This window comes from Paroedura picta, chromosome 5 (genome assembly GCF_049243985.1).
Source record: "Paroedura picta isolate Pp20150507F chromosome 5, Ppicta_v3.0, whole genome shotgun sequence".
NCBI lineage: Eukaryota > Metazoa > Chordata > Lepidosauria > Squamata > Gekkonidae > Paroedura > Paroedura picta.
This window is the reverse complement of record NC_135373.1, coordinates 101110614-101138294: the sequence shown is the minus strand read 5'-3', so window position 1 is coordinate 101138294 and position 27681 is coordinate 101110614. Positions and strand designations below refer to the sequence as shown.

General features: G+C 44.7%; 1 protein-coding gene across 3 annotated transcripts; it reads right to left on the bottom strand.

The window, feature by feature from the left end:
- Positions 1 to 929: 929 nt before the first annotated feature.
- On the bottom strand, positions 930 to 22828 carry PICK1 (protein interacting with PRKCA 1). Of its 3 annotated transcripts, none has more exons than XM_077339509.1 (13): positions 22717 to 22828; positions 21391 to 21483; positions 18710 to 18821; positions 18097 to 18225; positions 17930 to 17996; positions 17613 to 17702; positions 15760 to 15813; positions 14756 to 14818; positions 13744 to 13877; positions 12098 to 12190; positions 10064 to 10114; positions 6805 to 6949; positions 930 to 5618 (listed from the first exon to the last, which is right to left on the bottom strand). In XM_077339509.1, the coding sequence occupies exons 2-13, from the start codon at positions 21429 to 21431 to the stop codon at positions 5368 to 5370; spliced, it is 1230 nt and encodes a 409-aa protein (XP_077195624.1). In that variant the 5' UTR covers positions 21432 to 21483; positions 22717 to 22828; the 3' UTR covers positions 930 to 5367. The 3 variants fall into 3 exon arrangements, with proteins under 3 accessions (XP_077195624.1, XP_077195623.1, XP_077195622.1); XM_077339508.1 differs by lacking the exon at positions 22717 to 22828 and adding an exon at positions 22564 to 22696; XM_077339507.1 differs by lacking the exon at positions 22717 to 22828 and adding an exon at positions 22521 to 22687.
- Positions 22829 to 27681: the final 4853 nt, after the last annotated feature.

Genomic DNA, 27681 nt, shown 5'->3' with positions numbered 1-27681 from the left:
AAACTCAAAATATTTAATAGCCACCTTTCTTCCTTGTGGATCTCAAAGCAGCTTACAATATTAATAAAATACATAAAACAGATTACATATAAAAACAAAACTTAAAACCACCACTTTGGACTGCTTCAATCAAATGCAGCCCTAAATAAAACCACCATCAGCTGCCTCTTAAAGATTAAAAGTAAAGGGAGGTTGTTCCATAATTGTGGGGCTGCCACTGAAAAGGCCCTCCCTCATGCACCCACCTTCTTTGATCGGACTGTCAGGAGGGCCTCTCCCTGTGATCATAAGTCCCCGGCAGGAACACATGGGTGGAGATGGACCTTCAGATCCCCTGGTCCCAAGCCATGTAGGGTTTTAAAGATCAAAAACAACACCTTGAATTCGGCAGCACATATACTAAACAACACCTTGAATTGGGCCCAGGCCAGATCCCTTGCCAGTGTAATTGCTGTAACATCAGGGTCACAAACTCCCAATAGCTGGCCCCAACCAAAAATTTAGCTGCAGCATCCTGTACTAGCTGCAGCTTCTGAAAACTCTTCAAGGTTAGCTCCAAGTAGAGCACATTGTGATAGTCCAGTCTAGAAGTAACTACCTCATAGATCCCTGTGACTGATCTGACTGACCCAGAAACAGAAGCTGGGCAAAGCTTTGGACTGACACAGCAACCTGCAGGGCCCATACTTACTGCAATGTCTGGATCCCAGCTACTGAAGCCCAGGGCTTCCAGCCAACCTTCTTGCAGCGAGGCCCCCTCCAGCTGGATGTGGTTGGCAGTTGTGGCAAATCATACGGCTTTGATAATACAACTGTGCGGCCGTGGGTGTGAGTGTGTGTGAGATTTGCACCCCATGCATTATTGCTGTAAGTGTCCGTGTGCTTGGGGGAGGGGGGGATGGGTCCAAGTACAAGGACTCAGTCAGTGATTTTGGTGCTGGCAACAAGATGCCTTAAGCTTTATTATAAAGAGATGTGACAGAGACATCATCATTGTGACACGCTGGAGTCCACTGAAGAGGGGAAGACAATTCCTGTGATGATATTGGCTGAACTACTAGAAGTAACAAGTGAGGGAACGATTTCAGGAGTTTTCTACAGTGCACCATAATGTGGCATAAGTTTATGCGCTGTTGACTCATGGACCTTCACTGTACCTAAACACAAATGGTCAAGTTATGTCTGCCTGATGTTTGTATTACCCTTTGCCAATTGCTTGATCCAATTGCTTCAGTGTAGTTTTCTTTCCCTAATCTTAATTATTGGGTTTCTGCTCATTTCACATATTCAAAGATTTCCTAAAAGTGTGAATGCTTCATAACTGAATCTCACAAACAGCATGAAACCAAACCAAACCAGCATTCCAGGTAGAAGATGACTTTTCCTGATATCCAGTCATTTCTGGTGCAATACGAAATGGCAAAAGGAACTGGGGTGGGGAGAAAGGTAAGGTAGGGCCCTGGAGACAGGCCCTCCTGGGGGACTGGCAACCCTGAAAGCTCTCAGATGTGTAACTTTACCAGAGAATGGTCTTCTAAAAACTATATTAATTCTAGTGGAAATAATACTTCTAAGCAATGTGAACACACATGCAAAGACATTATTTAATGGCACTGGATGCTTCAAATACAGATCCTGATTTAATCAACTCACAACCCTGTGATAATTTCACCCCATAGTTAAGCTCTCAGAAGGAGTGTCTCCAGTACCCACCTAGACACTCCTATGTCTTGAGGATAATCTATTCATGGCAATGCACAACAGAATGTCCTCACATAAACAAGTTAATGTTTGCAGAAGAGCAAACAACCACTAGAGACTAAAATGAAAAAGTGTTCAAGCACCAAACAAATGGGCCTCTCTGGCCTTTAAAGATGGATTTCTGGATGAAAACTACCTTCTTGGTCATGCCTAAATCACACTTAATCTGCTTTAATGCCAGGTCTCATATAAACAACCTTTGCCTAAGCCCTTCCTTCCTGTTGCTGCAACAGCCTGACCTAAAATGCCTTACAGCACCACCTTAAAGGAACTGTTACATCACAGAAGGATCAGGTGCTAAATGCATGGTTTTGCAGCAGCTATATGAGAGCAAACATCTTGCTGCTGGTCTTAAACTTCACTAGCAGTCACAAAGAGTTAAGGTGAAATGTTCTAGGGTGGAGAAGAGAGTTAAGTCACTCAAATTTCACAAGCAACAAGGAAATCGTAATTTGCATCACAAAGGATGACCTTTAGGTGGAATCAGAAAAAAATGATGGGATGAACAAAGCCCTTGGTAGAGAGACTGTGAGGACAGAACCAGCTCCAAAAATCAGGGTGATGCATATGTCCTCTATAAGCAGGTAAAGACATAACACCAAGGATACCCACAGCCATTTTCACTAGTGCAAAAAATCAATTGAAATTTATAAGACAATCTATTTAAATTCCAGGCAAAGTCCCCTCTGGAGAACCTTAAAGAAGGGAAACAAAAACCATGAAAGACAGTTGAAAACTTTCAAATAAGTATCCATGAACTAGATGAGTTCCAACAATTAGTAAAGAAAAGCATTTTTCTTTACAGTTAGTTAGGAGATGATGGCTATGTGTGTGTGAAACAAGGAAAGTGCTGGGATAGCTACCGCATAAGCATTCATGTTACCTCCACATGCAGCCAGCTGGGTGACCTTGACCTCATCACAGCCCTCTTAGTGCTGTTCTGCCTGAGAAGCCCTGTCAGAGCTCTCAGCCTCACCCACCTCACAGGGTGTCTGTTGTGGGGAGAGGAAGAGAAGTTGATTGTAAGCTGCTTTGAGACTCCTTTGGGCAGTGAAAAGCAGGGTATAGAATCATATAGAGTATGGAGTAGGGTATAGAGTTGGAAGGGGCCATACAGGCCATCTAGTCCAACCCCCTGCTCAACGCAGGATCAGCCCAAAGCATCCTAAAGTATCCAAGAAAAGTGTGTATCCAGCCTTTGCTTGAAGACTGCCAGTGAGGGCAGTCTTCCTCCTCCTCCACCTTTACTTTCCAGCTTTTGCCCAACTACTGTGAAGCTTCAAATGTATTTAAAAATGCCAAACAAAAAGGAGTCTTGCAGTGCCTCAAAGACTAACAGCTTTATTCTGCAATAAGTCTTTTGACCAAACTGTTTACAATTTTGTGCCTCAATTCTCCTGCCCCCCTCCCTAAGGATACACTTCATTTAGTGTAATGAAGTAGACCCTAGTGCATGCAATCCTACCCCAAAATAAAGTCTTTAGTTCCACAAGATTTTAGCCTAACACAGCTGCCCCTCTGGAATCTGAAATACGTAAAATGGTACACATTCCATAAGGTGCCAGAGTCTTGGGCAAAATATTAAGGCTGTCCAATACTTCTGCATGCGGACATAAATACATGTCTTCAGTATTTGGTTACATAGATTCTGTTTTGGGATTTCCTGGTGAAAATGCCATTTCCATTCATCCCTCAAGGTACATGGCTGTTCTAATGCTACCAGCTTACTCTGAATTCCAAAGAGATTCAGGGCAGCAGCACATTTCTTATGCAGCATGTATTAATGACTGAGTATCCATTTGCTTGGAAAGAATCAGCAGCCGCTAAGCTTGCCCACACAGCTAGTGAATGCCTTAGGTCAGGGGTAGTCAAACTGCGGCCCTCCAGATGTCCATGGACTACAATTCCCAGGAGCCCCTGCCAGCATTCGCTGGCAGGGGCTCCTGGGAATTGTGGTCCATGGACATCTGGAGGGCCGCAGTTTGACTACCCCTGCCTTAGGTGGATGCCTATTCCGTAAGGGGGTGAGCTGAGATTAAAGCTAAGGTGGAGTGCGTATTCACATTTGTCCAGGCTATGATTTCTGGCCTGCAAAAATTATCTCAATGGGAACAGAAATTCTTCTCTGGAAGCTATAAAAAATAGAAAATGCTTACCCACACTCTTTGTGCCTCAGCTTGGGATAAAGAAAAATAATTTTAAAATGGATTAAGGTGAGACGAATTAAAAAACGGGTCAAAGTCTGGAGAAAGAGAGAAGGCAGAAAATTCACATTGTTATTTATTGGTCACGCCACTTGACATGTAAAAGCCCTGGATCCACAGGCCTTTTGCTGGCCATTCACACAGAAAGAGGCAACGGATACTGATGGGAAGCAAGGGTGTCATAAATTAATGCCCTTACGCAGCTTCTCTCCTTGCCCACAGACTCAATCAATATGAAATGAAGAGAGAGTCAATGCTCCTTATCTTCTGAAGATCACGGTTAGTAACTAGAACAAAATGCCACCCTATTTCATTGGAAACTCAAAGTGCCAGGGAACTAGATGTATTCTCCAAAGACCGTTTCACCCCTCTTCCTTTAGGGACAGAGAAACTATTTGAGGGTTTACAGCAGTTTCCTTGTTCCCAGAAGCAGCATGTCATGAATAATAAAAGTAAATGTGTATGGGAAGGGAAGTTGAGAACTTTAATGATTAAAACAGTCATTTGATCAACCACCTCAGGCCAGAAGGCCTTCCCCAAGCACTATTTCCTCTCTCTGTAGGAAAGGTTTCCAAATCTAATTGCTTGTTAAATACTGTATAAGGCTTTAGAAGAGATGCAAAGAAGAGAGGCAGGTTGTGCAATCCCTAAGGATCATATTTGATAAAGGCCAACCATGAGTCTTTGCAACTGAAAAGCACCAGAGACTGGGAGCATGGGCTAAAGTAATCTAACCCCCACTACTGGGTTCATACCACCTACCTATATTGATTTGATTCTGAGGAAGGTGATTATAGAGATCAGGTGATTCCTCTGGATATCCTTTTTAGCATTGTTTAGTTTCTCCCCAGCCTTGTCTGTCTTGCTTCCCTTCTTGTGTGAGGTGGGGCACGGACAGTGGCAAGGATGGGATACATTCCCATATAATGACAGTGGCAGGAAATAAAAGAGGAAGGAACAAATCAAATATCCTCCTTGAAAGGGGGGGACTGAAATGATTTTACCATTGACCCTAGCAAATATATGTGAAGACAAGACTGGTCATATTAAACAAAACATTAGGGAAATGGCTAGTGATGGTGCCTCAGTGCAGGGTCACACTAGGAGGAGAGCTAAAGGGCGCTCCCATGTAGTCAACTCCTTTCTCTCAGCTTCACAGATGGGCGATGGGATTTGGGGAGAAGGTAATTCAATCAGACAAAGAAGGGGGAAATTGTTTTAGGCATGGGATCACTTTCAACTTCTTGAGGTGCAAGTCACTCCCAAGCACCCACATATAAAGAGATTCTCAACTCCTTGGGTGGGCTTTTGCAGACAGAAAAATCACTGTGGACAATGTGCCTAGAGAAATATAGTTTATAAGTCTCTGCAGTGATTTTTCCACCTCACCAGGTCCTTGAGCTCAAGCATCATCGATGAGCTTCTCACCATTCTCTTCCTCCTTCCTGCTGCCTTCCCCACATCCACCACCTTCTTCTTCCTCCTCCTCTGTTCCATCTGTGAAGACATCTTTCTGGCCATAACTCAGGGTGGTACGAGCTAGATCCACTTCAATGGGGAAGACATCTGCATCACGCAGAACAGCATAGCAATCATCATAGTACTTGGAGAATGTGGAGACAAAGCGTTGGAGCTGGAAGACGATGTCTTGCACTGTAAGGAGGAAAGCCAAGATTATGGTGAGTGGCAGACAATATCCCTCCCTGTTGCACAGTCTGACATGTGAAGCTGCCACCACATCTACCTTAATACTAGTCAAATATTTGTGTTTAGCAGTCTGGGTTATATTTTATACACCTTATATATTTTCCAATGTTCTAATGCCATAGGATGATAAACTATCTGAATACTGTGATCCAAAGTACATATGTACTTGAAAATAAGATCAACTAAAATAAGATCAACAAGGGAAAGTGCTTCCAAACAATCTACAGCTATAGAGGGAGACCTCCAAAATGGATCACTTCAACCAGGAAGACCAGCAAGTGCTTTTAGACCTGAACAAGGCCATCTGCTCCATGCAGAAATCCCAATATCCCAAAAATCTCAATAGAAATTCCAATGCCAAATGTTTCTTTTCAATCCAGCTCTAACAGGTAAGCGTAGAATGGGATACAAGATTTTGAAAGTATGTTCCTCTGATGAGTCTCTTTCCCTTTCCTCCAACATAAGTGTATCCTTTCCCCATAACAACCAGCTTTGCTAAAGCTCTCTTTAAAAGAATCTGTGCCATATTGCTGTCTTGTAGCTCCACCTAGGGGACCTCCCTTCCCATCATACAAACACACTCTTCCAACTCAATCCTTCAGTCATCCAAGTTCCCATAATGCTCTAAACTCAGCAACTCAGTTTCCCTTTGTTTTCCTGCTTTCATTACTTTAGCCTAACATTTTCCTCCCATTACATAGTAGGGGAAAGCAGTAAATTTCAACTATAGCTGAAATACCAAGAAGAGAGAAATGATTCAGGACCCAGTTTTTAACCTGTATATTCAAGCACTCTTCCATACCATCATGGTACTGCTATTTGTTTGTTTGTTTGTAAAGAATGCTATATCGGCAGCTATCCATCCCTATATTGCAGCAATGGCTCCCAGCTGGCTAAATAAATGTCAACCGTAACTGATGGAATTCAACAGGATGGAAAAAAATTGCCAAATATGCTCCAAGTGAAAGTAGAGACATGACTGAATGGCAGGGCAAATATTCAGCAGTAGGGGATTTGGTTATTTCCCCCCTGCAGGCCTAGTATGTTTAAAAGGCAGGTAAGAGGTTTTGTTGCAGTGGAATCTACAAGCATGCTTTTTGGTCCTAATGGAAGGGCACTTCATTCCACTCACCATGTTTCTGGTCCAGCAGCTCCATCTTCTCTAGTACATCTTTCCTCATTTTGGCAAAGCGTGTCCGTGCCTCCTGGCGGCAGCGCAGGATTAAGCGGTACTCATAATTCCCTGTGCTGACCCTGTAGAGAGGCTCTCCCAGTGCCTGAAGAAAGCATCGTAATTACTGTAGCAACTGATAATAATTCTACAGTGGCTTCATACATGGCTGCATTCCCACCCCCCCCACCCCCCAAATGCAGCTATGGAAACTTCAGCTCCCCACATGATCAGTGCAGCCACACTGGTTGGCTGATGGCCAAATATTAAAAGCATGAACTCTGAAGAAGCTTGTGCTGAGGAACGGAGAGAGGCTTAGAGGCTTGCGGGCAGGGCAGCTAGGATTTCAAAAGGAGCTCTATCAGAAGGCCTGTCACATGGCAAAAGAGATCTGAGTCCATCTGAGCACGACAAGTCAGGAATGGATATCGGCGCTTTCTGCCCATTTCAGGGAAACAAATGTTGACTCCTTAATTTTTAAAGGATTGGCGCATACAGTTCACTGCCAGGAACTTTAAACACAACATACTACGAAATGAAAACCTGTACCCGAGACTTTGATCTCTGCATTTTTCTTTCCCTTAATTCCGCCCCCCCCCTTCTCCTGGCAAAATCCTGTTTTAAAGAGAAAACTAACCTGAAATTTACCTCCCCTCAATCCAAGAAGCCCCTTGGAGCAGGACTCCTCGGACTTAACACCATCAAGTGTTTGTAATGGGAACCATATGATATGATCTCTTGTCTAATTCTGAAGTGGGAGCAGGTTCTGGAGAATATGATGACTATCAGGGAATGAAAAACCATAGAAAGTAGCTCTGCTTAACCACTGGATTGCACACTGGGTACCCAGGCTCTATAAGGTGGCTGCCAAGTGACCAAGATGGGGCTTCAAGTGATCTAAATAAAATATGGAATAGCCAATATATGTTGTATTTTACAGTGAGTCAGAATACTGGAAACTAGAACGTATGACTACCATTTCTATGTCATACAGGAAAAAGAACTGGCATGTGTCACTGCAGAATGTGTGATACGGAGCCAGGGTTGGAATAAAACGAGAGACTTTATAGCCTTTGACTCAGCAGATATATGGGTCCCAATAAAACTATGCCTTCAGAGCTACAGTTTTAAACATAAATATAAAACAAACTATATTTGTTTATCAAGCCCAATAACCACAGTGCATAAAATATGTTCTCATTTAAGGTCTTACACGTTCTTCTGATGCGACTTTTTATTTTATTTATTAATACCCCACCCCTCCCAGCATGCCAGCCCAGGATGGCTTCCAATGTACGTCATAAAACAGACACAATAAAATACTATTTATCAATAATTTAACTTCAACATAATATATTATTAAAACCTTAAAACAACAAGTGTTTTAAATCAATGAATCACACCAGCTGATCAATAAATTGATATATTCAAGAGCGTTTGGTAGTTCATTCCAGCTTCTGGGGTAAGGGATGGGAATGTCCATGCAGAGGGAGACCAATCAATGTTTAATGCAGTTGCCCTGATGTTCATTGGCCCCAACCAAATGCCCGGCAGAAGAGCTCTGTCTTGCATTCCCTGTGGAACTGCTCCAGTTCCTTTAGGGCCCTTAGCTCTTCTGGGTCAAGAACCGAAGCTTCCTCTAGGTATGCCAGCAGTTGGTCCCTGGCTGCCCTTTCAACCACCTTTCCCAGAAACGCCAAATGCAAAACTGGGCAGTAGTTGGCCAGGTCTTGGGGATCCAACAATTTTTTTCAGTAAGGGCTGGACCACTGCCTCTTTCAGCCTCTTTGGGAACTCCCTGGTAGATGGGGAAAGATTATCTCCCGGAGAGGGCCTCCTATTCTCTCATGCTTGTTTTGAGCAGCCAAGAATGACAAGGATATAGTGGGCGAGTGGTCAGTCTCTCTGACATTCACTTCAGCAAGCAAGAGCCATCTGAAGCCACCAAACACCATCCTTAAAGATGGCTGAGGGACCTCCATTACCCATTCTGTATCAAGAGTGGCAGGAAGGTTATGAGACCTTATCCACAGAATAGCTTGCAAATGACTCGCATCTGACTACTATTTTGGCACCCCTCCTTGACAGCAGTGAGGGACCAAATTACTCTAAATTAGCGATCCCCAACCTGTGGGCCGCGAACCACGTGTGGTCCTTCAACTAATTGGAGGTGGGCCTCGAAGGACGCCTTCTCTCTCCCCCCCGGCCCTTTACTTCATCCCCCCCAGCCCTTTACAACACACTTCATTGTTGTGGCGTGTCTGTATCTTATTTTGAAGGGATGTTTAAACATTACCATAGCGATCAGAGAGCTCTAGGGCAGTAGTTGAGAGTAGAGGAGTAAACTACCCCCCCCCCACCAGTCCTCATAAAAGGCGTTGAGTGGTCCCCGGTGAGTGGTCCTCAGCGTTGAGTGGTCCCCGGTGATAAAAAGGTTGGGGACCACTGCTCTAAATCAGTGGTCCCCAACCTGAGGGCCGCGGCCCGGTGCCGGGCCGCGAAGGCCATGGCGCCGGGCCGCGGCTCCCTCTCCCCGCCCCCCCCCCCCGCAGTAAAAAACTTCCCAGGCCACAAGCTTGCGGCCCGGGAAGCTTCTTACTGCGGGAGGACGGGGAGAGGGAATCAGGGCCGGCCGGAAAGGTTGGGGACCACTGCTCTAAATAATTGTGCTGGGCGTGAGATAACAGATGCAATGGTGGTTGCATAAGACTCCCATTTAGCAACCTTCACCGCCATATCAAAGGCTTCCATAAGTGTCCTATAATATGTTCTCAAAGCCTTGTTGTGAGACTTCTTCCACATGTTCTCTAGCTGTCCCTGTTCCTTTTTCCTCTAATGAAACTCCATGGTATACCAGGGAGCTCTGGTATACCATGGTAAAAAATAAAGGCATTTTATAAGGTGCCATGATTAGTAACAATGTACACAATAATGCAAAATTCAAAAGAAGGTGCTGAAAATGGTAAGGCTGCATGCTTTTCACCTACCCTTTCACTTAAGTCTGGGATGTCAGGAATATTAGTAAACCTGCCTGTGAATGCTGGAAAGCAATATCAGGAGAAGGCCTTGGCCTCTTTGTCCTGCTTTTTGGCCATACAGGGCAACTGGTTGTCTACTCTGTGAGTGGTGATGCTGGAGCAGACATACCACTGGTCTGATCCAGCAGGCTCTTATGAGACTATGTAGGAAGCAGTTGGGAAACAAAGACCTCAGTACTTACAATACAGCTGTATTCTTCGTCATCCATCTCCTTCACCTTGAGACAATAAGACTGCCGAAGAATAAGAAATGCCTAACATTACAAGAAATCTGAGCACTCAAACAGAGTGGAATGCAGAGGTACAGGCATTATTCTAGATTAGTGTCTAGGCCTTCCTTACTGTTTTTGCACTAGCTGTTTGTTGTATTTAAACATTGAGATAAAGTAGAGCAGATGCCTGCTTTCCCAAGCTCCACACAAGATTAATAACACTAAAACTACAGCATGAAGCCATCTGAGAGGTAAAATTTAGACTAACTTGCCTTTATCCCTTTGTAGGCAAAGCCTTTATTCCAAGCCAGGAGGAGCAAGAAGCTCACTGTAATCACAACCATAATGTGCATGTGCATGTTTGCAAGTAATGAGGGCTTGATAAAGATATTCCCTGCAGAAACCAAGATTTTAAAAAAAATCCCTAACATTGTATATATTATTTAAAGAATTGTATTAAGAAAATAGCAGTGGCTCAGAGGGTATATGATGAGGTGAAACTGACAGAGGCCCCAGGGTAACAAGCGCAAACAAATGTTATCCAGTAGTAAACATTGCAGAAGAAAGGAAGTGGTACTGTAAGACCGTTTATGCACTGGGAACTTCACTGCCCCAGCTTCCATGCAGGAACACAAATTGGGGGTGGATGAGGTGCACCGGGCCAAATGCTTCCCCATGTGAGTGCAGGAAGAGGTGGGGCAACCTGCCACGACTAAATCTCCAGCCTGCAGCCTGGCATGAAACCTCCAGTGCATAAACAGTCTAAGAGATATCCTTAACACTATTTCACTCCCTTATATATTTGGGAAACAGCCTCCTGGGAGGATACTGTCCGGGGCCCTGTCTGTCCAGGTCCACCCTGATTGGCCCTCCCCCTCCAGCTCCCACCCTCCCTCCTTGCCTGCTAGAAGCCTTGCGGCTGCAGCCTCCATTGTCGCCCACGAGGAGAGAGGCAGCAACAGGGCTTTGTGGCCCGCAGGTACGCTTTTGCTGGGGGAGGGGAGGGGAGAAGTTTGCAGCCTCCCTGTGGGCCACAAAGCCTGTCGCCGCCGGCAGGGGGGCTTTCTACTCCCTTTAGCCTGCTTTGCCGCCCAAAAGGAGCCGCGGCCACCCTCTCAGGCCCTCCTGACTGCCGCCCCTTTTTAGTGTCAGAATAAAAAGAAACATTCCTTAGTGTCAGTCAGCCTTGCAGTCCCAACATTTATGTTATTATGGCATGCTGAGGCCAAAGAAAGGCAAACTCTTATGTTGAAGATACATCTCCCTATGGCATTTTTTTTGTAACACAAATACTCCTGGCCCCATTTACACAGTATTTTTGGCCTGCATGGTCTTTACAACTAACATCTGGACCACTGCCATATCCCATCATTATGCTCTCATTTCCTGTTTTCCTTTTAATTCTTTTTAAATAGGATCGTGAGTGCTTCACAAAATAGGCACCAAATCTGCCACTATGCCTCTTTTAATGCTAGTAAAAGCATAATTTTAAACCAGTTCCACAGTGAAGTCATTTGGGTTTTTTTCACATATTCAACAGAAAGAAGCAGTGCCCTGCCTAACTACTGGCAGTAGGCTATGAAAGTCACACAAAGAGTTCATTTCACAAGCTAGTATGCTGTTGTTCCAGTTTCCCCGCAGTGGCTTGGTTTATCTGGCAGTAGGTAAGCAACATCCATGAAATGTACATTCACTTTCACGTTTCTCAGGACTATCATTTCAGCAACTGGACGTGAACATACATTATGATCTACCATTCTGCTCCTTGTTCACTTCTTAAAGAGCATCTGCCCCCAGTCACTGTTTTGTGACAGATAGATCAAAGTCTTTAGTTGGCTAAACTAACAACAAAACCAAACCATGCTTTTGATGTTTAAATCAAAGCAAACTATGGGGGGTGGGGGTGGATTTACATCACCTTGCAAACAGCATGATTGAAGCTAAATTCAGACTGCCAAACACGATTTAACCTTGCTATAATTAAAACAAAAGAGGATCGCTCACCAAATACTCAAATTTGACATCCAAATACTTCTTGATGGTTAATCGTGTATCAGGAATGGCTTTGTTAAGATAAGTGTTCAGATCCGTTAGCATCTGTAAATAAAAGGTAGGGATGAGAAAGGAAATACAATACAAAGCAGACCAGTTTAGTACTTACATAAATACAGCCAACTGGATCACACCATGGTCCATCTAGTGCAGAATGTTTCACAACACCACCAACCAATAGGCCTTAGAGACCAAAGCCTTCTCTCCTGCTTCTGTGTCCTGGCACGGGGATTCAGAGGTCTGCTGCTTCTGAAAATTGAAGCTCCTTTTACTCACCATAGCTAGTAACTATTGATGGATGTATCCTCTATGAATATGTCCCTCCATTTTAAAGCTATCTACACTTGCGGCCCAGTTATAGAATCATAGAATCACAGAATCATAGAATTGGAAGGGGCCGTACAGGCCATCTAGTCCTGCTCAACGCAGGATCAGCCCAAAGCATCCTAAAGCATCCAAGAAAAGTGTGTATCCAACCTTAGCTTGTGAGGGGGAGCTCAACGCCTCCTTAGGCAGCCTATTCCACTGCTGAACTACTCTGACTGTGAACATTTTTTTCCTGATATCTAACCTATATCATTGTACTTGTAGTTTAAACGCATTACTGCGTGTCCTTTCCTCTGCAGCCAATGGGAACAGCATCCTGCCCTCCTCCAAATAACAACCTTTCAAATACTTAAAGAGGGCTATCATGTCCCATCTCAACCTCCTTCTCTCCAGGCTAAACATTCCCAAGTCCCTCAACCTATCTTCATAGGGCTTGGTCCCTTGGCCCCAGATCCAGATTATCCTCGTCGCTCTCCTCTGTACCCTTTCAATTTTATCTACGTCTTTCTTGAAGTGAGGCCTCCAGAACTGTACACAGTAATCCAGGTGTGGTCTGACCAGTGCCATATACAATGGGACTATGAAATCTTGTGATTTTGATGTGATGCCTCTGTTGATACAGCCCAAAATGGATTTGCCTTTTTTACCGCTGCATCACACTGCCTGCTCATGTTTAGCTTACAATCCACAAGTACCCCAAGGTCTCGTTCACACACAGTGTTACCTAGAAGCATATCCCCCATCCAGTAGGCATGCTTTCCATTTTTCTAACTCAGATGCAGAACTTTACACTTCTCTTTATTAAATTGCATCTTGTTCTCATTTGCCCATTTTTCCATTGTGTTCAGATCTCGTTGAACTCTGTCTCTATCTTCTGGAGTATATGCCAGTCCTCCCAATTTGGTGTCATCTGCAAACTTGATGAGTAGTCCCTCCACCCCCTCATCTAGATCTTTAATAAATATGTTAAAAAGTACCGGGCCGAGCACCGAGCCCTGAGGTACCCCGCTACTCACCTCCCTCCAGTCTGATGAAACACCATTGACAACAACCAGTCTGATGAAACACCACTGACAATGTATATAGGAGCCATATACATTACCATATTTGAATGTATTATATAACTTTTTTATCCAAGAGTGTGTTAGGAAATTTCTCTAGTGCTTTTCACAAAGACTTGTTTTGCAGACACTCAAAACAGACACCTGCTAGAAGACAAGTCTCTTTCCTGTTTCCTCTCTCCTATTGCTTCCTCTGGGTTGTTTATTTACCGGTTTGATGGTTTTCAGTAGGCGGATTCCAAACTTTTCAATGCTGCGATGCGCATCAGCGAATTTCACAAATGCTTCACTGGCAGCTGGCTGAGGCTCCCGTACACCAATGACCGAGAACACATCACCAAACGCTAAGCAGGAACCGCAAAACATGCAAATTAAAGACTAGAGCTGAAATCACATGTACACTTTCAAGAGCTTTTAATTACTACCTAGAAATATTCCTTTGAGTCACCAGTTTCCTGGTTTAAACATTGCCAGACACCTCCACCTGTTATGGTATAACCCCATCACCATTTGCCTTGCCTAGACAGTAGCTAATATTGCCTTGAAATTAGCTGTAGATATAATCTTGGCCTTTTAATGCATCTCATCACCATTTCCTTCACTATCTTCCACTTTTCAATAAAACTGATAAGGCCAGGAAATTCTTGCCAACTTCATCGATGCCTTATCAGGTTTCTTTTAAAGGTTCTACTATGTACATCAGAGCCGGCAAACATATATACCTTTTTGAAAGGAGGGGAGGGCATCTCCCCTTCCCAAAGCTACAGAGAACAGAGGTGAAGTTGTTATAGCTGATCTTCACTTGAGAGCAGAGAAGGAGCAAAGTGAAGGAATTCTGTACTGAGAAACTGCCAAAGTTTCCCCCCCCCCCCACACACACACAAACACACACATTCTGTTTAGAGATTAAAATGTGAAAGAGCCATTCCCAAGTGTGCAGAACTTAATGGACAAAATAGTGATTCAAGGACTAAAAATATGCTTCTGACAGAAGATACAAACGTGACAAAAACAAGCAAACCTAACAGTAGGAAATTTAAAATGCAATAGTAAGTGCACCTTTCTGCATGACCATCAATTGAGTCAAAACTCTAACTCTTATTTAAAACTTTATTTCTATCTTTCACAAATAGTGCTCAAAGGTACTTTTTTGTGAAAGACATATGTCTGTTATTCAGAGGACAGTATAAAATATTAGGGTAAAGAATGACAGTCTGTTTACCTCTGTGAGTTTGAGACAGTTCGAAGAAGGCTCTGAGAAGACTTTTTGTATGCTCCGTCATGCCTAGATAGGAATTAAAACACACACACAACAATTCTTCAGTAATGAAACATCTAAATAGAACATTCTCTGGCTTTAGCACCAAATCAGATGCTGGGAGAAGAAACAATGACAAAATGCAGCTGTGGACATGACATGGATATGTTTCAATTGGTTTAGAAGAGTTGGTTCTTATATGCCACTTTTCTCTACCCGAAGGAGTCTCAAAGCAGCTTACAATTGCCTTCCATTTCCTTTCCCAACAACAGACACCCTGTGAGGTAGGTGAGGCTGAGAAAGCCCTGATATTACTGATTGATCAGAACAGCTTCATCAGTGTTGTCCTGAGCCCAGCTGGCTGCATGTGGAGAAGGAGCGGGGAATCAAATCCAACTCCCCAGCTTAGAAGTCAGAGCTTCTAACCACTACATCAAACTGGCTGAGTTTAAAGCTGAAGCCCATGCTGGTTTCTCACTGTTGCCTTAGTCTATATTCCCCTATACAAGGGAAGCAACCTGGGCTGAAAAACCTTGCAGTACACGATACACTGAGGATCAGGTGTGCTCAAACTGTACATCTAATCCAGGCTTTCTCAGCCAGGGTTTCATGAAACTCTGGGGTTTCTTGGCAGCCCTGGAAGGGTTTCCTGGGTGGAAGTTAATTAATTTTTGAAATAATTTTAAAATTTGCTAAACATTTATCAGATGATGTGCCCATATATGGTCATGTCAACCTATTCCCCCCCCTTCCCCAAAATGGCCGATGGGTCTGGAGGGGGTGGGCTGGGGAGGGGCCTCGATTAGGCATCTACACAGGTATGCTTCCAAACCATATTATGCACGATTGTGCCATTTCTGGGGTTTCTTGAAGCCTGAGGAATGTTTTGGGAGTTGAGAAAGACTAATCCATAAAGAATCCTGAGGCGCAAAATCCCTTCCAAGATTGCAGAAAGGTGAAGGATTTACCTTTGTAGAGCTCTGCAGTCCTCTCCAGTTCTTCCAGTCTTTTCACCAGCCCATCTAGAAGGGGGAAAAGGGGGCAGAGGTTGATTCTTTTGATGAGTGACATCCAGGAAGACAGGCAGTCCTACAAAATTACAGGCAAAATTCACTAGATAGGATGTCAGTTATCCACACATCTTACGAAAGCACATTAAAGCTAAGGAGAGCAACAAGGGCTGTGATCTAATTGGGGGCTTCGGAAATAGAGCATTTTATGGTATGTATTTGTGTGTGTGTGATTTTATAATTTTATTGATTGTTGATCCATGTTTTTACCCTCCTTGAGTGTTTAAGAAAGATGGGCAAGAAAATGAAGATTTATTTATTTTGTATTTAACTTTGAAACAGCAGGTGTGAAGAAAGAGGGGAGCCCTCTTCTTAATCTCTACAATGGCAAAAACTGGAGTACTCAGTGAGAGACTCTCAGGGCCATTCCGCACCGGGATCCATGTAGCAAATTGTTTGCTGAACGAAAAATCGCCATTTTAAATAGTGGAATTCGGCGTAACGCATACCTGCCTTTGTAGTGGAATCCAGTTGCATTTCTATCGTTTCCCACAGGGTTCCGGTCTCTGCAAAAATCGCTAGCCAGGAAGCGCTATTGCTAAGCTGTGTCCCGCCCCTGGCCGTCAAGCAGCCAATAGGCGGCTGTTATCATGCTCCCAAACAGCCCCTTTCCCTTTAAGGAAGTTTTTTTTAAAAAAAAACACACCCGTTGCAACGAATATGCGTTGATTCGTTGCAACGGAGAGACCCATCCAGCTAGCAGGTGGTGTTTGAGCTGCCGTTTCATCGTTGCCACGCTCCCGAGTGGAAAAAAAATCCCCCCCCTCACGGGCGCGATTTTGGCCGAAAACAGTGTGAAAATAAAGTGAAAATAAAGTGAAAATAAACCAGCAAACGGGCTTGTGCTTGGTGACTTTAAACAGAGGGGCTGCAGCCAGGGAAGCCTCGCTGGGTAAATGAAGGCTCGCTGGTGCGTTGATCTCCGCTAGCTCGGAGAAAAAAAATGGCGATCGCTTTGCCGGAAGATCAGAGGAGAGAGCCAGGGGGAGGGACTTTGCAGAAACCGCAACAATGGTAACGCACAGAACTTTCCCGCTAGTGTTGCAGATTGCTTGCAGGAGTGTACCACTTTCTGGAGGGTGAATCCACTTTTTGGGATTTCCCTGAAAGCGCTACAACGAAGCGCTTTTTGCAGATCGGTTTCAGGAGTGTTGCAGATTGTCAATGACGTTGTGCATAATGGCAAAACTGTAGCGATTTCAATGAGTAACCATTGTGCTATTTTGGACAAATGCGGAATGGCCCTCAGAATTCCAATGGCCACCTCCATGCCTAAAATCAAAAGAGAAGAGACCTCCCACATATCAGACTAACCCAAGTACTCAAGAACAGAAGCCAGGCAACAAAGGAATATAGTAAATACTAAGTACAAATTTGTATTCAAATGCTTCAAGAAATATCAGCAGTCCTTTAAAGGATCTCATAATGCTTTCAATCCCACAACATTATGAAGCAGGTATACATGCTGTGCTGAGGAATGTACACTTTGTAAATGGAGATTCAAGTGGGTAGCCATGTGGGTCTGAAGCAGCACAACAAAACAAAGTCAGAGTCCAGTGGCACCTTTAAGACCAACAAAGATTCATTCAAGGCGTGAGCTTTCGAGTGCAAGCACTCGAAAGCTCACCCCTTGAATAAATCTTTGTTGGTCTTAAAGGAGCCACTGGACTGTGTAAATGGAGGAAATGTTGACGGAGTCCTTGGCACTGCTGGTCTGTAAGCCCAAAGCTCCTTCTTGCATGCCTGCTTACCATTGCAGAGGATGGCTCGGCTGAGCCCTAGAGCATCTGCTGTCCCTGAACTCATGTTCTCTACCAGGCGGTGTTTTACTTTCTTCAGCACTGTATTCCAGGAAAGATACAAATAACACACAAGAGGGATCATTGCAACACCATGCAGCAGCAAAATTGCTCTGGCTTCCGCAGTTCAGAATGAACCTAACTCAGAGGAAAGCTATAACTTGGCTGATAAGAGAAAATAACACAGAAACTGCAGAACAGAAGGGAAAACCACTCTACTTACTACATCAGTATTGTGTGTGTGGGGGGGGGGGACCAGTATGACGTACCAATATCCAAGGTCTTGCCCTGCTTTGGGTCAGCCTGGAGTTTGTTGTAGTGAATTGTCACTTCTCCCTGCAACAGCAGAAACCAGATTCTGGAACTGGAAAAAGTACCTGTTTTGTCGAGAGAGCAGCAATCTATGCTTGATACATCAATAACCTGTTCCTCTTACCTTCACGACCTGTATCATTTTGGCTACTTCTACTTTGGTTTTCCCTTTCACTGATTTCCCATTCACACCTGTGATTTCATCCCCTGCTGCCAATGTTCCATCCAAAGCCGAAGGAGTGTTATCAAACACCTAAGGAAGCCAACACATAAGAGAAGGTCAAAGCAGGAAGGAAACAAGCAGTAACTAAGTGCATCTATTGGGCTGGGGCCTACCAGCTTTTTTTGCTTCTTGCTCAATTCTCTTCTTCAGGGGCCTGCCTTTGTGGCTTTTGTCCTTGTGGGTGCTACAGTCCCTGGCACAGCCTTTTCATCAATCAAAAATGACACTTCCTCCCTCTTTCATGAGCAGAAAAACTGCTGGATTCCCATTCCATTGTGCTTGGGCTGGGCCATGTGCAGTTAGCTTGCCAGAGCCGTGACTGAAGCTGCCTAGAGCAGACAGAGGCATACAGATAGGGTTTTTGTATTTAAGTGAAAGACAGTTACTGGCAGAATTCCAGTACAAACACGAATTCCAATCTGTCTTCAAAAATGCCAGATTCACTGCTATCTTGCATGCAACCGCTACTTTTTCCTTCTCAAAGGGAAAATGCTCCTCTCCCATAAATACCAACCTGAACTATATAAAGGCAAGGGCAGTACTGAGCTCCTCCCCCTATGCTGATGCCAATCAGATTCTGACTGTCCTTCTTCAAGGTCACTGTACCAGGCACAGTGGGAATACCCCTACAATGAAAGAGGGATATACAAACATATACAAATTGTTAGCAATAACTGTTTTGAACATACATATTTTTTAATCACATGAGTTACACGTGTTAAAATAAATATTATGTAGGATGCTCATTAAGTTGGCAACAAGGTTCATACATAGGGATGTAAAATTTCCAGAAGTTTTGAAGGCATAGGGAAAAAACAGGAGTTTTCTACTGGGGGGGGTTAAATGGAACTTTTGGGAAAGGTGAAAAGGTCAACAGGACAGCTGATTTAATGCAATTAAATCCCTATATGCTCCCCTCATGAAGATTCTTCTAGGTACAGACATTCAATCTTGAATATAAAAGGTGATGGGTCTACAGCATGTCCAATGTGTCTTTAAAAGCATTTCACTCATTCAGAAAGAAAGAAAAAATATTCCATAGGATTCTTTTCCAGTTATTTCATTGGAAAATCAGACAACCCCCCCCCCTCACACACACACACACACACCTTGGGAGGAAAATAAACTAGGCGAGAGTATTTCTCCCCACCCCCTGAATTTTTCTGGTTCTTTTCCCCAGGCCTTCACATTCACAAGAAACATAACACAACAAAGTAGGATTCACTTAATGCACTTATTTATTCAAATAGTTATTATAATACCCATTTAGTTCAACTCACTGGTGTATTTTCCAACTTCAGATTTTGAGTGGCAAGAACTAGGTTTATATATATATATATATATATATATATATATATATATATATATATATATATATATATATATATATATATATATATATATATATATATATATATATATATATATATATATATATATATATATATATATATATATATATATATATATATATATATATATATATATATATATATATATAACAAATTTTTGTGAGATGCAAAAATTTAAGTTTTCCTGTGCAGAATAGTATGAAAAAGACAAAATGTACTCCAGATGAGTTACATATTTTTTTACTCTTCCTGCTCCCTGCAATGCTGTCCAAAATTTTGTTCAGGGGTACTCAAAACTGGAAAGATATTTCTAATCCCTGGAAGCCAGCTCCTAAGGTTTCTTTACAAATTAAACATGTATTAAAGTTTCAGATGTATGTGTGTGTATACACAATGCTCACAGCACCACAATCCCCTTACGTATACTTATCCATTCCCCATTATCTTTAAACAGCCCCGTGGCGCGGAGCGCCACGGACTGTATAAATCTTTAAACAGCCCCGTGGCGCGGAGCGCCACGGACTGTATAAAGGAGTAAGGGCACTGTGGGAGGAGTTAGGGCGGGCCCTGTCCGGGATAAAAACTCGGAGGGGCCAATCAGGAGCCGCAAAGCGGCTCCTGATTGGCCCCTCCAAGTGTCCATCCCGGCCCAAGCAGGCAATGGGGAGCCGCGCAAAGCGCGGCTCCCCATTCCCTGCTTCACTGGCAAGGGCGCACCCGCCAGCCGCGCATAGCGCGGCTGCCGGGTGCTCCCTGCCTGGCGGCCTGACGCGGCTGCCGGGGACTCCCGTCCGTTCTTCCAGCACGGCTGGCGGGTGCTCCCTGCCTGGCTGCCTGACGCGGCTGCCGGGGACTTCCGTCCGTTCTTCCAACGACAGCCAGCCGCCGCCGAAAATGGCCGCCGCCGCCAGCCAGCAGCCGCCGCCAGCCAGCCGCTGCCGAAAATGGCCGCCGCCGACAGCCAGCAGCCGCCGCCAGCTAGCCGCCGCAGCCTACCAGCCAGCCGCTGCCGCTGCCAGCGAGCCAGCCGCCCAAAATGGCCGCCGCCACCGCCGCCGCCCCCACCCGAGCCGCTACCTCCGTGACTGCCCCGCTGCCGCCCATCAATACAGGTAGGCCGCAGCCCCGGCCCCACTGTACCCTTATGCCGGCCGGAGGGGGGAGGAGGATAAAGACTTCTGCGGCCCCACAGCTGCGGAAGCCTTTGGGAGTCGGGGGCAGGAGGCCGTGCCCATCTAGCGCCCATTTTATTCCAGATTAAAATGAGCTTGATTTCTAGTTATTAATAAATCAAATAAATAAATATATTCCCCATTATTATTATTATATGCCACATATTTCTCAGGTATTTTGAGGAGATTTTATCAAAACTGTACATTCCATAACCAGTGTGCTTTTATCTTTTACATCAACCCTTACCTAATCTATTGTTTTGGGTTGTTTTCTTCCCCAACTTTTTTCTGGCTTTAGTTACTTTATGTAGATGAAATAAACAGCTTTCCGCAGAGCCTTTGGATCAGAGGATCTTGAAGAGGGAGATTTAGGGGGACATGATTTTTCACAACCATCCAACTTGTTCTCCACAGCAAAATTGTGGAGTGATAAACATGACTCTCAAGCACTCAGCCAATCCAAACACAAAAAGTCTGCATCAACTGAAGTCGTTTGTGAATCATGCTGCAATAGCTATTTTCAGTGTCTTTATTCCACTGTTTTCCATCATAGGGACAGTTGCTGTGCAGTGCACTGTCTACAAGTATGCAAGAAATTGGCAGCAAAAACTCCTTATCTGAAACAGCCTTTTTTGGCAGAAAAAGAAGGGAGGGGGGAGTGAGGCACTTACAGCTTATCCTCCTCAATGTCAAAGTCCAAGTCTGTAAACATTGTTCCGATTGATTAAAGACCACCTGAGGCAGATGCTGATTGTCCTGATGCCCTAGAAAGCAGAGAAGCCCATCATCGGTACTGAAAAAACATCTCATAAGTGGAGACCATCAACTGTTTTTTTTATTGCACATGCCACAGTCCTGGAAGATATTTGCTTCAATACTAGCTCATTCCCTCACAAAGTGCTAGACACAGAAATAAACTTCTATAAAATATTGACCCATTTTTGTCAATATTCTATAGAAAGAAATACTAATCATCCAGGAAGTCAACACTAGTAATTACCTATTTGAAACTATTTGATTTCTGTGTAGGATAAGAGTTCCACAATATCTAAGTCTTACTAGGTAAAAACCATGCCATATTCTGAAATACACACTGCCCATCTTAATTTAGTGTCGAAAATAACATCAAAACCAGATTCAATTGGCTGGTTGCCCTTTCTCATACTTGGATGTAGCTAACACCAAACAATTTTACAATGGGATTTGGTAAGCACAAAAAGGGATTTGAATGTTCCCACATCAGATTTGCATGCACATTAATGCACCTGTGAGGACAGAACTTGAGGTTACAGCGGTCCTTTCAGTGTAGAGACTATATTAAACACCATAGTGTTGTTTTGCATTGGTAATGCATATAAACCAAACTGAAAACATCTCAGAACACAGTTGGTTTAACCATTACTTCTCCCCAAGTTTACATTGGGAGACACAAGGATGCTGCCCTGAGTTTCTCAGAGGAAGCACAGGAGGAAAATGTAGACATTGGCTGGTGGTCATGGATCTCTTCGTGCTGTGAAAAGCCTCATTTCTGCATCCCGAGCAAAAGGCTAGCCTGGTTTTGCCTCTCACCTCCCCCATCCAGATGGCAACCGTGGGCAAAAAAAAAAAAAAAAAATCCCCACACGAGTCACCTGTCGCTGAGGTAGGGGCAAACCTGGGCGGTGAACAGGAGGGAGAGAAGTGGGCAGACCGGCCCCTCCCTCTGTGGCAGAGGTGGGGCAATAAGGAGGTTCCCGCCTGGTCTCTGCCCCCCCTTCCCTCCCCTTCATAAAAAGGGAGCAGTTTTTCTCTCCACACCCACCTCAGAAGAGGAGGGGGGGTGACTGGCTTGCCCTCTCCCTCACCGGAAGCGCCTGGCTCGAGCTCAGCGTCCGCATCCACCTGCCTCGGGTCTTCTCTTCTTCTCTACCTGTCATTCAGAGCCCCACCCCCCTCCCCGCGCGGCTCCTCCACGTCAGTGTCAAACCTGGCCGGAAGGCACCGCCTACTGTGCTTACCTAGTCCCGCCCCTTCAGCGGGCTGCGCTGACGAAGGTGGGGAAAGGAACCTGCGGATTGGTTCATTTCTCGCGATATTACAAGGCAGGCGGGATGGTGCCGGGGGGGGGGGGAGAGTGAATGGGTGGGTGCGGTAACAGAGATGGAACGTGTGACGTCACAATGACGGAGCAGTGGGGCGGAGTGGGCGGAGCCTAGGCGGGGAGGGTGGTGGAAAGAGGAAAATGCGGGGATCCTCCCGACACGGAGGGGAAAAATGCAGCCGAGCCCGGGAATTGCTCGAGAGCTCCAGTGTCCTGTGAAGGCTGCGGTTTTTGATCACGGGCTTCTCCTTGGGAGTAAGCGTGCCTAGGATCCAAGCCCTCGGAGTCGACCTCGTTGCATTCTCCCACTGGGGCTTTCTTTAGGGGGAGGGTGAGTTAGAGAGGCGAGCATACCTGGAGCACCTTTAGGAGGGCCTCGGACGTCACGCAGCGTCTAGAAAAGAACTGGCACGCACGCGGGGTTAAAATGGGAGAACACATTTAGAGCCCAGTGGCACCCTTAAGGCCAACCAACTTTTATTCAGGGTATGAGCTTTCGTGTGCACGCACACTCCCTCAGATATATGAAAGCTCATATATATCTTGAATAAAACATGGTTGGCCTTAAAGGGGGCCACTGGGCTCTCCATTTGTTCTGCTGCTTCAGAACAACACAGCTACCCGCTTGAATCTCTTAAAATGGCAGTTTGTGGTTGATCGGGGTGGGGAGAGGGGGTGGGTGGGGGAGGTCAATCAGGCTAAAAAGTATAGTGTTTTCTAAGTGACAAGTTGTGTTGGAATTTAAAAACTGAATAAAGGGATTTTTTGGAAGAGGATGGTAGTGAATGTTCAGCACATTGAATATTGTGTGATAATTACTGTTGTGATCCAGTGTGTGACAGTGGGTAATTCATGCTCTTGCTGTTGGTTCTGATCATTGAAAGACAGAAATCAACATGGTATTTTCACATTATAAAAATATGTATTCAGATATATGCAGAACATGCAACTGTTTAAGGTCCTGCCCAATATATTTACATGACCTGTTCATCCAGAATGAGGCACAGTTTAGCAGTCAAATGTTTTAAAGTGTTTTTACCTTGATCAAAGGGTTCAGGGACTGAAAGAGTGCTTTGACTTCTGCAAATCAAGATTGCCCTTTATATGTCAGTTTTCCCCCAGCCATTGGTAAAATTTCTGTTGAACCAAGACCTGACTTCTGACACAATGCAGAGCACCACTTTTATCTGGAAATGTGAGTGGAACATGGCTTTGTTAACCATTGTTTCTCTTTCTCTCAGTGCATAAAGAGTTACGGGCATAATTAAATGACATTTGCAACCATATTGATCAAAGCATTTAAAGGTGAAGCCACCCATGTTGAATAGACAGGGTGATGTAGGAAAAGGTTTGATGTATTACACAAAGGACAAGAAGCTTATTCTTCCAGCCAGCTAGGCCAGGATGAGGATCTATTCTTGGCTAAAGCCGTTATTTGAAACTCTATGACCAGAGAACTTCTCACATCACCTGCGCTGAGGCTGATTCTACATCGGCCGATTCTGCACAGGCCTGCTCCAGATTGGGCCCTCGTTTGCCCTGACCGAATACATGAATCCTTCCGTGTTCCCTTTGTTAAAGTGGGGGCCAGTGGTAGGCCTATGTGGACAGGGAAGGCCTGGCTCCTCCCTGTTTTATGGTGGCCCAGAGGGGGGGAAATGTCCTGGTCAGCTTTGCGGCGCTTTGCCACATCACAGGATGGACAGTGTTTATTCCCATTCCCCCCCCCCCCGCAAAATACCCCCCTATACGTGATCTGCAGAACCTGTCCACTGCTGCATTTCCTGTGGGGGGGAGGACACATTTCAGTGAGGGACCAGTTACCCTGCTGAATTGTGCCCCCTACAGGGACGCAGATCTGGTGCTGAAATGTGTCCCCATGGGGAGACAAAAAGCAGTGGAGCATAAAGCTCTGCAGCACTGCACTAGCAGCAGCCCTGTGTGGCTGCTGCTGGACAGAATTGGCCTGAGGGATTCCCTGTACATCTGCCAAAGAACTCCTGTGCAATGCAAAAATATTCTCTATGCTGTGTGCTCTAAGGAGCATGCCCACTTCATAAAGGGTTTTGTCACCTGTGTGAGCTGATAGTATACCCTAGAACGTGCCTGATGCCCCCCTATAACAGTATGGAGGGGATGGTTGGTAGTTATGGGAAGGTGGCCACTTTCCAACAACTATTCATTTTTTCATTGAAAATCTGTTGATCAGTTTCCAAGGAACCTTGAGACTGGAAAACCTTGGGCCAAAGGAATAACTGTACCCTGCCAAATCCCCTGTTGTAAATAAATAGGAACTTAAGAGGAAAACAACAAAAACAAAGCAACTAGAATACTTTCATGCAGTTCATGCTTTTTAAGGCAACTGCCAAGTACTTGCCCATTTATTAAAGATGCCTCCTTCATTTCACTGGACAAAGTGGAACTGTGAGCCAGCATGGTTTATTGGTTAGAGTGTTGGACAGGGAACTGAGAGACCCAGGTTCAAATCCCCACTCTGCCATGAAGATGCTGAGTGACCATAGACCAGTTACTCCCTCTTTCAGCCTAACCTCTCTCACAGAGCAATTGTGAGGATAAAATGGAAGGAAGAACGATGTAGAAGTAAATTGCTTGTAGACCCTTGGAGTAAGGGAGGGATTTTTAAAACTACCACATAAATAAATATTCCCTTGTACCTGGCCTGCTCCCTCCAATGAAATGAATTGGGCAGCCAATACACTCAAGAGCTCCCCATATACAATGGATACCCTGGCTTAGATACCACAGGCTAGCCTGATCTCATTAGATCTCGGAAGCTATGCAGAGTTGGCCCTAGTCAGTATTTGGATGGGAAACCACCAAGGAAGTCCAGGGTTTCTACCCAGAGACAGGCAATGGCAAACTACCCTGCTATATCTCTTGCCTTATTTGCAACTTGACGGCACTTTCCACCACTGCCAGAGATGGGATTGTCCCCTCCCTCCACCACTGTTACCAGTGAGATTCCATATGTTTTTGTTCTCATACCTGTTAAAAGGAAATTCACCTATGAGAACTCTTTCCTATAGTGGAAAGAAAAAGGTTGCAGAAACGGTTGCAAATGTGCATGTGCATTATTTGGTCTGGAAAAAGAGGCAGAGTAAGCACAATATCTCTTCACTAAAGCCTACATGTTCTTCTTTTGGAAGCAGTTCCAGTCAAGAGTTTCATTGACTGAAAGCATTAAATTCCACTTCTAGGACTATACTGCCATCTTGTGGAGATATGTGAGTACTCCAGAAACAATTTGTTTTTCCCATCAAGTCACACTGAGACTGATTCTGCACTAGGAATTTGCCCCTGCACAGCCTCTCATTGCTCACAGGTTTTGGTGCTGCTTCTTCATGACGCCGGCAGCAACCCATAGCTCTCCAGTGGGTGGTGTGGGGTTTTGTCAAGTTTGCTCCGCAATGAGGGAAATCACAGAATCATAGAGTTGGAAGGGGTCATACAGACCATCTAGTCCAACCCCTGCTCAATGCAGGATCAGCCCAAAGCATCCTAAAGCATCCAAGAAAAGTGTGTATCCAACCTTTGCTTGAAGACTGCCAGTGAGCGGGAGCTTACCACCTCCTTAGGCAGCCTATTCCACTGCTGAACTAATCGCAAAATCCCGCTTCCCCTTTCTTGTTGCACTGCATATCAGGGCACAAACAGGGTCAAACCCGTCTGAATGGAGAAATGCAGGACAGTCTCGGTAGTGTTGTACCCACCCTCACACCTGCCTTCCAATCCCCATTTCCAGATTGATTTTTTTTAATGGTGCAGTCCATATAACTATGGGGCTGCAAAGCAACGTGCCCTCAGTTAAAAAAAAATGTTCTCTTCAGTGTGTACAGTAATATTGGGATTGGGCAGCAACCCAATCCAAAACACATTCCTGTTGTGTTTTCTGGCGGTTGGGTATGAATAGGGAAAGAGGGGGAGCGTGTGATGAAGCCGCCCTCAGTTTAGCTTCCATGCTCTGTTTTAAATCTTCATTGTGAACACACAACCATCAGGGTCCAATTACCATGGCCAGCCTATCACAAATCTACCTGAACCTAAAAACAGACCGTTATACAAAGAATCCCCAAAAGAGATCTAAATAAATATTTTATTGTTTTGGTGTGATCCTGTAGCAGCACAGAAGTGTTGTGGCGTGTCCCTGTGGCAATATGGAAGTGTGTGTTTTCTAAATTAATATCGGGACTCGGGGGGACGGGACGGAGGTTTGAGCCCCCAAAACCACAACTGTGAAGGGATTGGTGGCTTGCATTCATTGACAACCTGAGGCGCTGGGGGGAAACTTCGGGTTGTCCATGCTTCCTGCTTCTCTGCCGCCTTGGTGGGAGGCAGAAAGTAATGACGAGATGGCGGGATAATGCAGGAGGGGACTCCCATCCGGAAGTGTGTAAACAAATTGTTTACTATCGCACATTTGCAAGCAGAAGGCGGAGCACATTTTACACCTCCATGGGGAATCCGTCTGAATTATGGCAACTCTAAGGGATTTTAGGGATGTTGGAGGTACTTTGCCATTGCCTGCCTCTGTGCAGCAACCCTGGTGTTCTTTAGTGGTCCTCCATCCAAATAATAGTTAGAGCCGATCCTGCTTAGTTTCTGAAATCTGACAAGCCTGAGTTATAATACTAGTGCAATATAAGAATGTCCTGAAGAATCACATAGCAAGCTTTCAGGTTCTCCAGAACTCTTTATCAGGCCTTCAGAACACGGATGAGGCCCTCCTCTGCTGGAAATGATGCTTCTACTATTTTTTTTAAATAGTTAGGGGAAAATGTATGCCACCTCTTCGTTAGCCTGCTGTTAAAAGATATTAATTTAAATATATTAATATTAAAAGGTATGAATAAAAACCCTGCCC

Bases quoted from the DNA above. Each gene is read 5' to 3' on its own strand.
- PICK1 (XM_077339509.1), bottom strand. From the start codon at position 21,431: ATGTTTACAGACTTGGACTTTGACATTGAGGAGGATAAGCT. The intron at 15,814-17,612 runs GTAAGCAGGCAT...TCCCCCTTCTAG, and splicing joins CCGAGCCATCCTCTGCAATG to ATGGGCTGGTGAAAAGACTG. The intron at 10,115-12,097 runs GTGAGCGATCCT...ATTCTTCGGCAG, and splicing joins ATGTCAAATTTGAGTATTTG to TCTTATTGTCTCAAGGTGAA.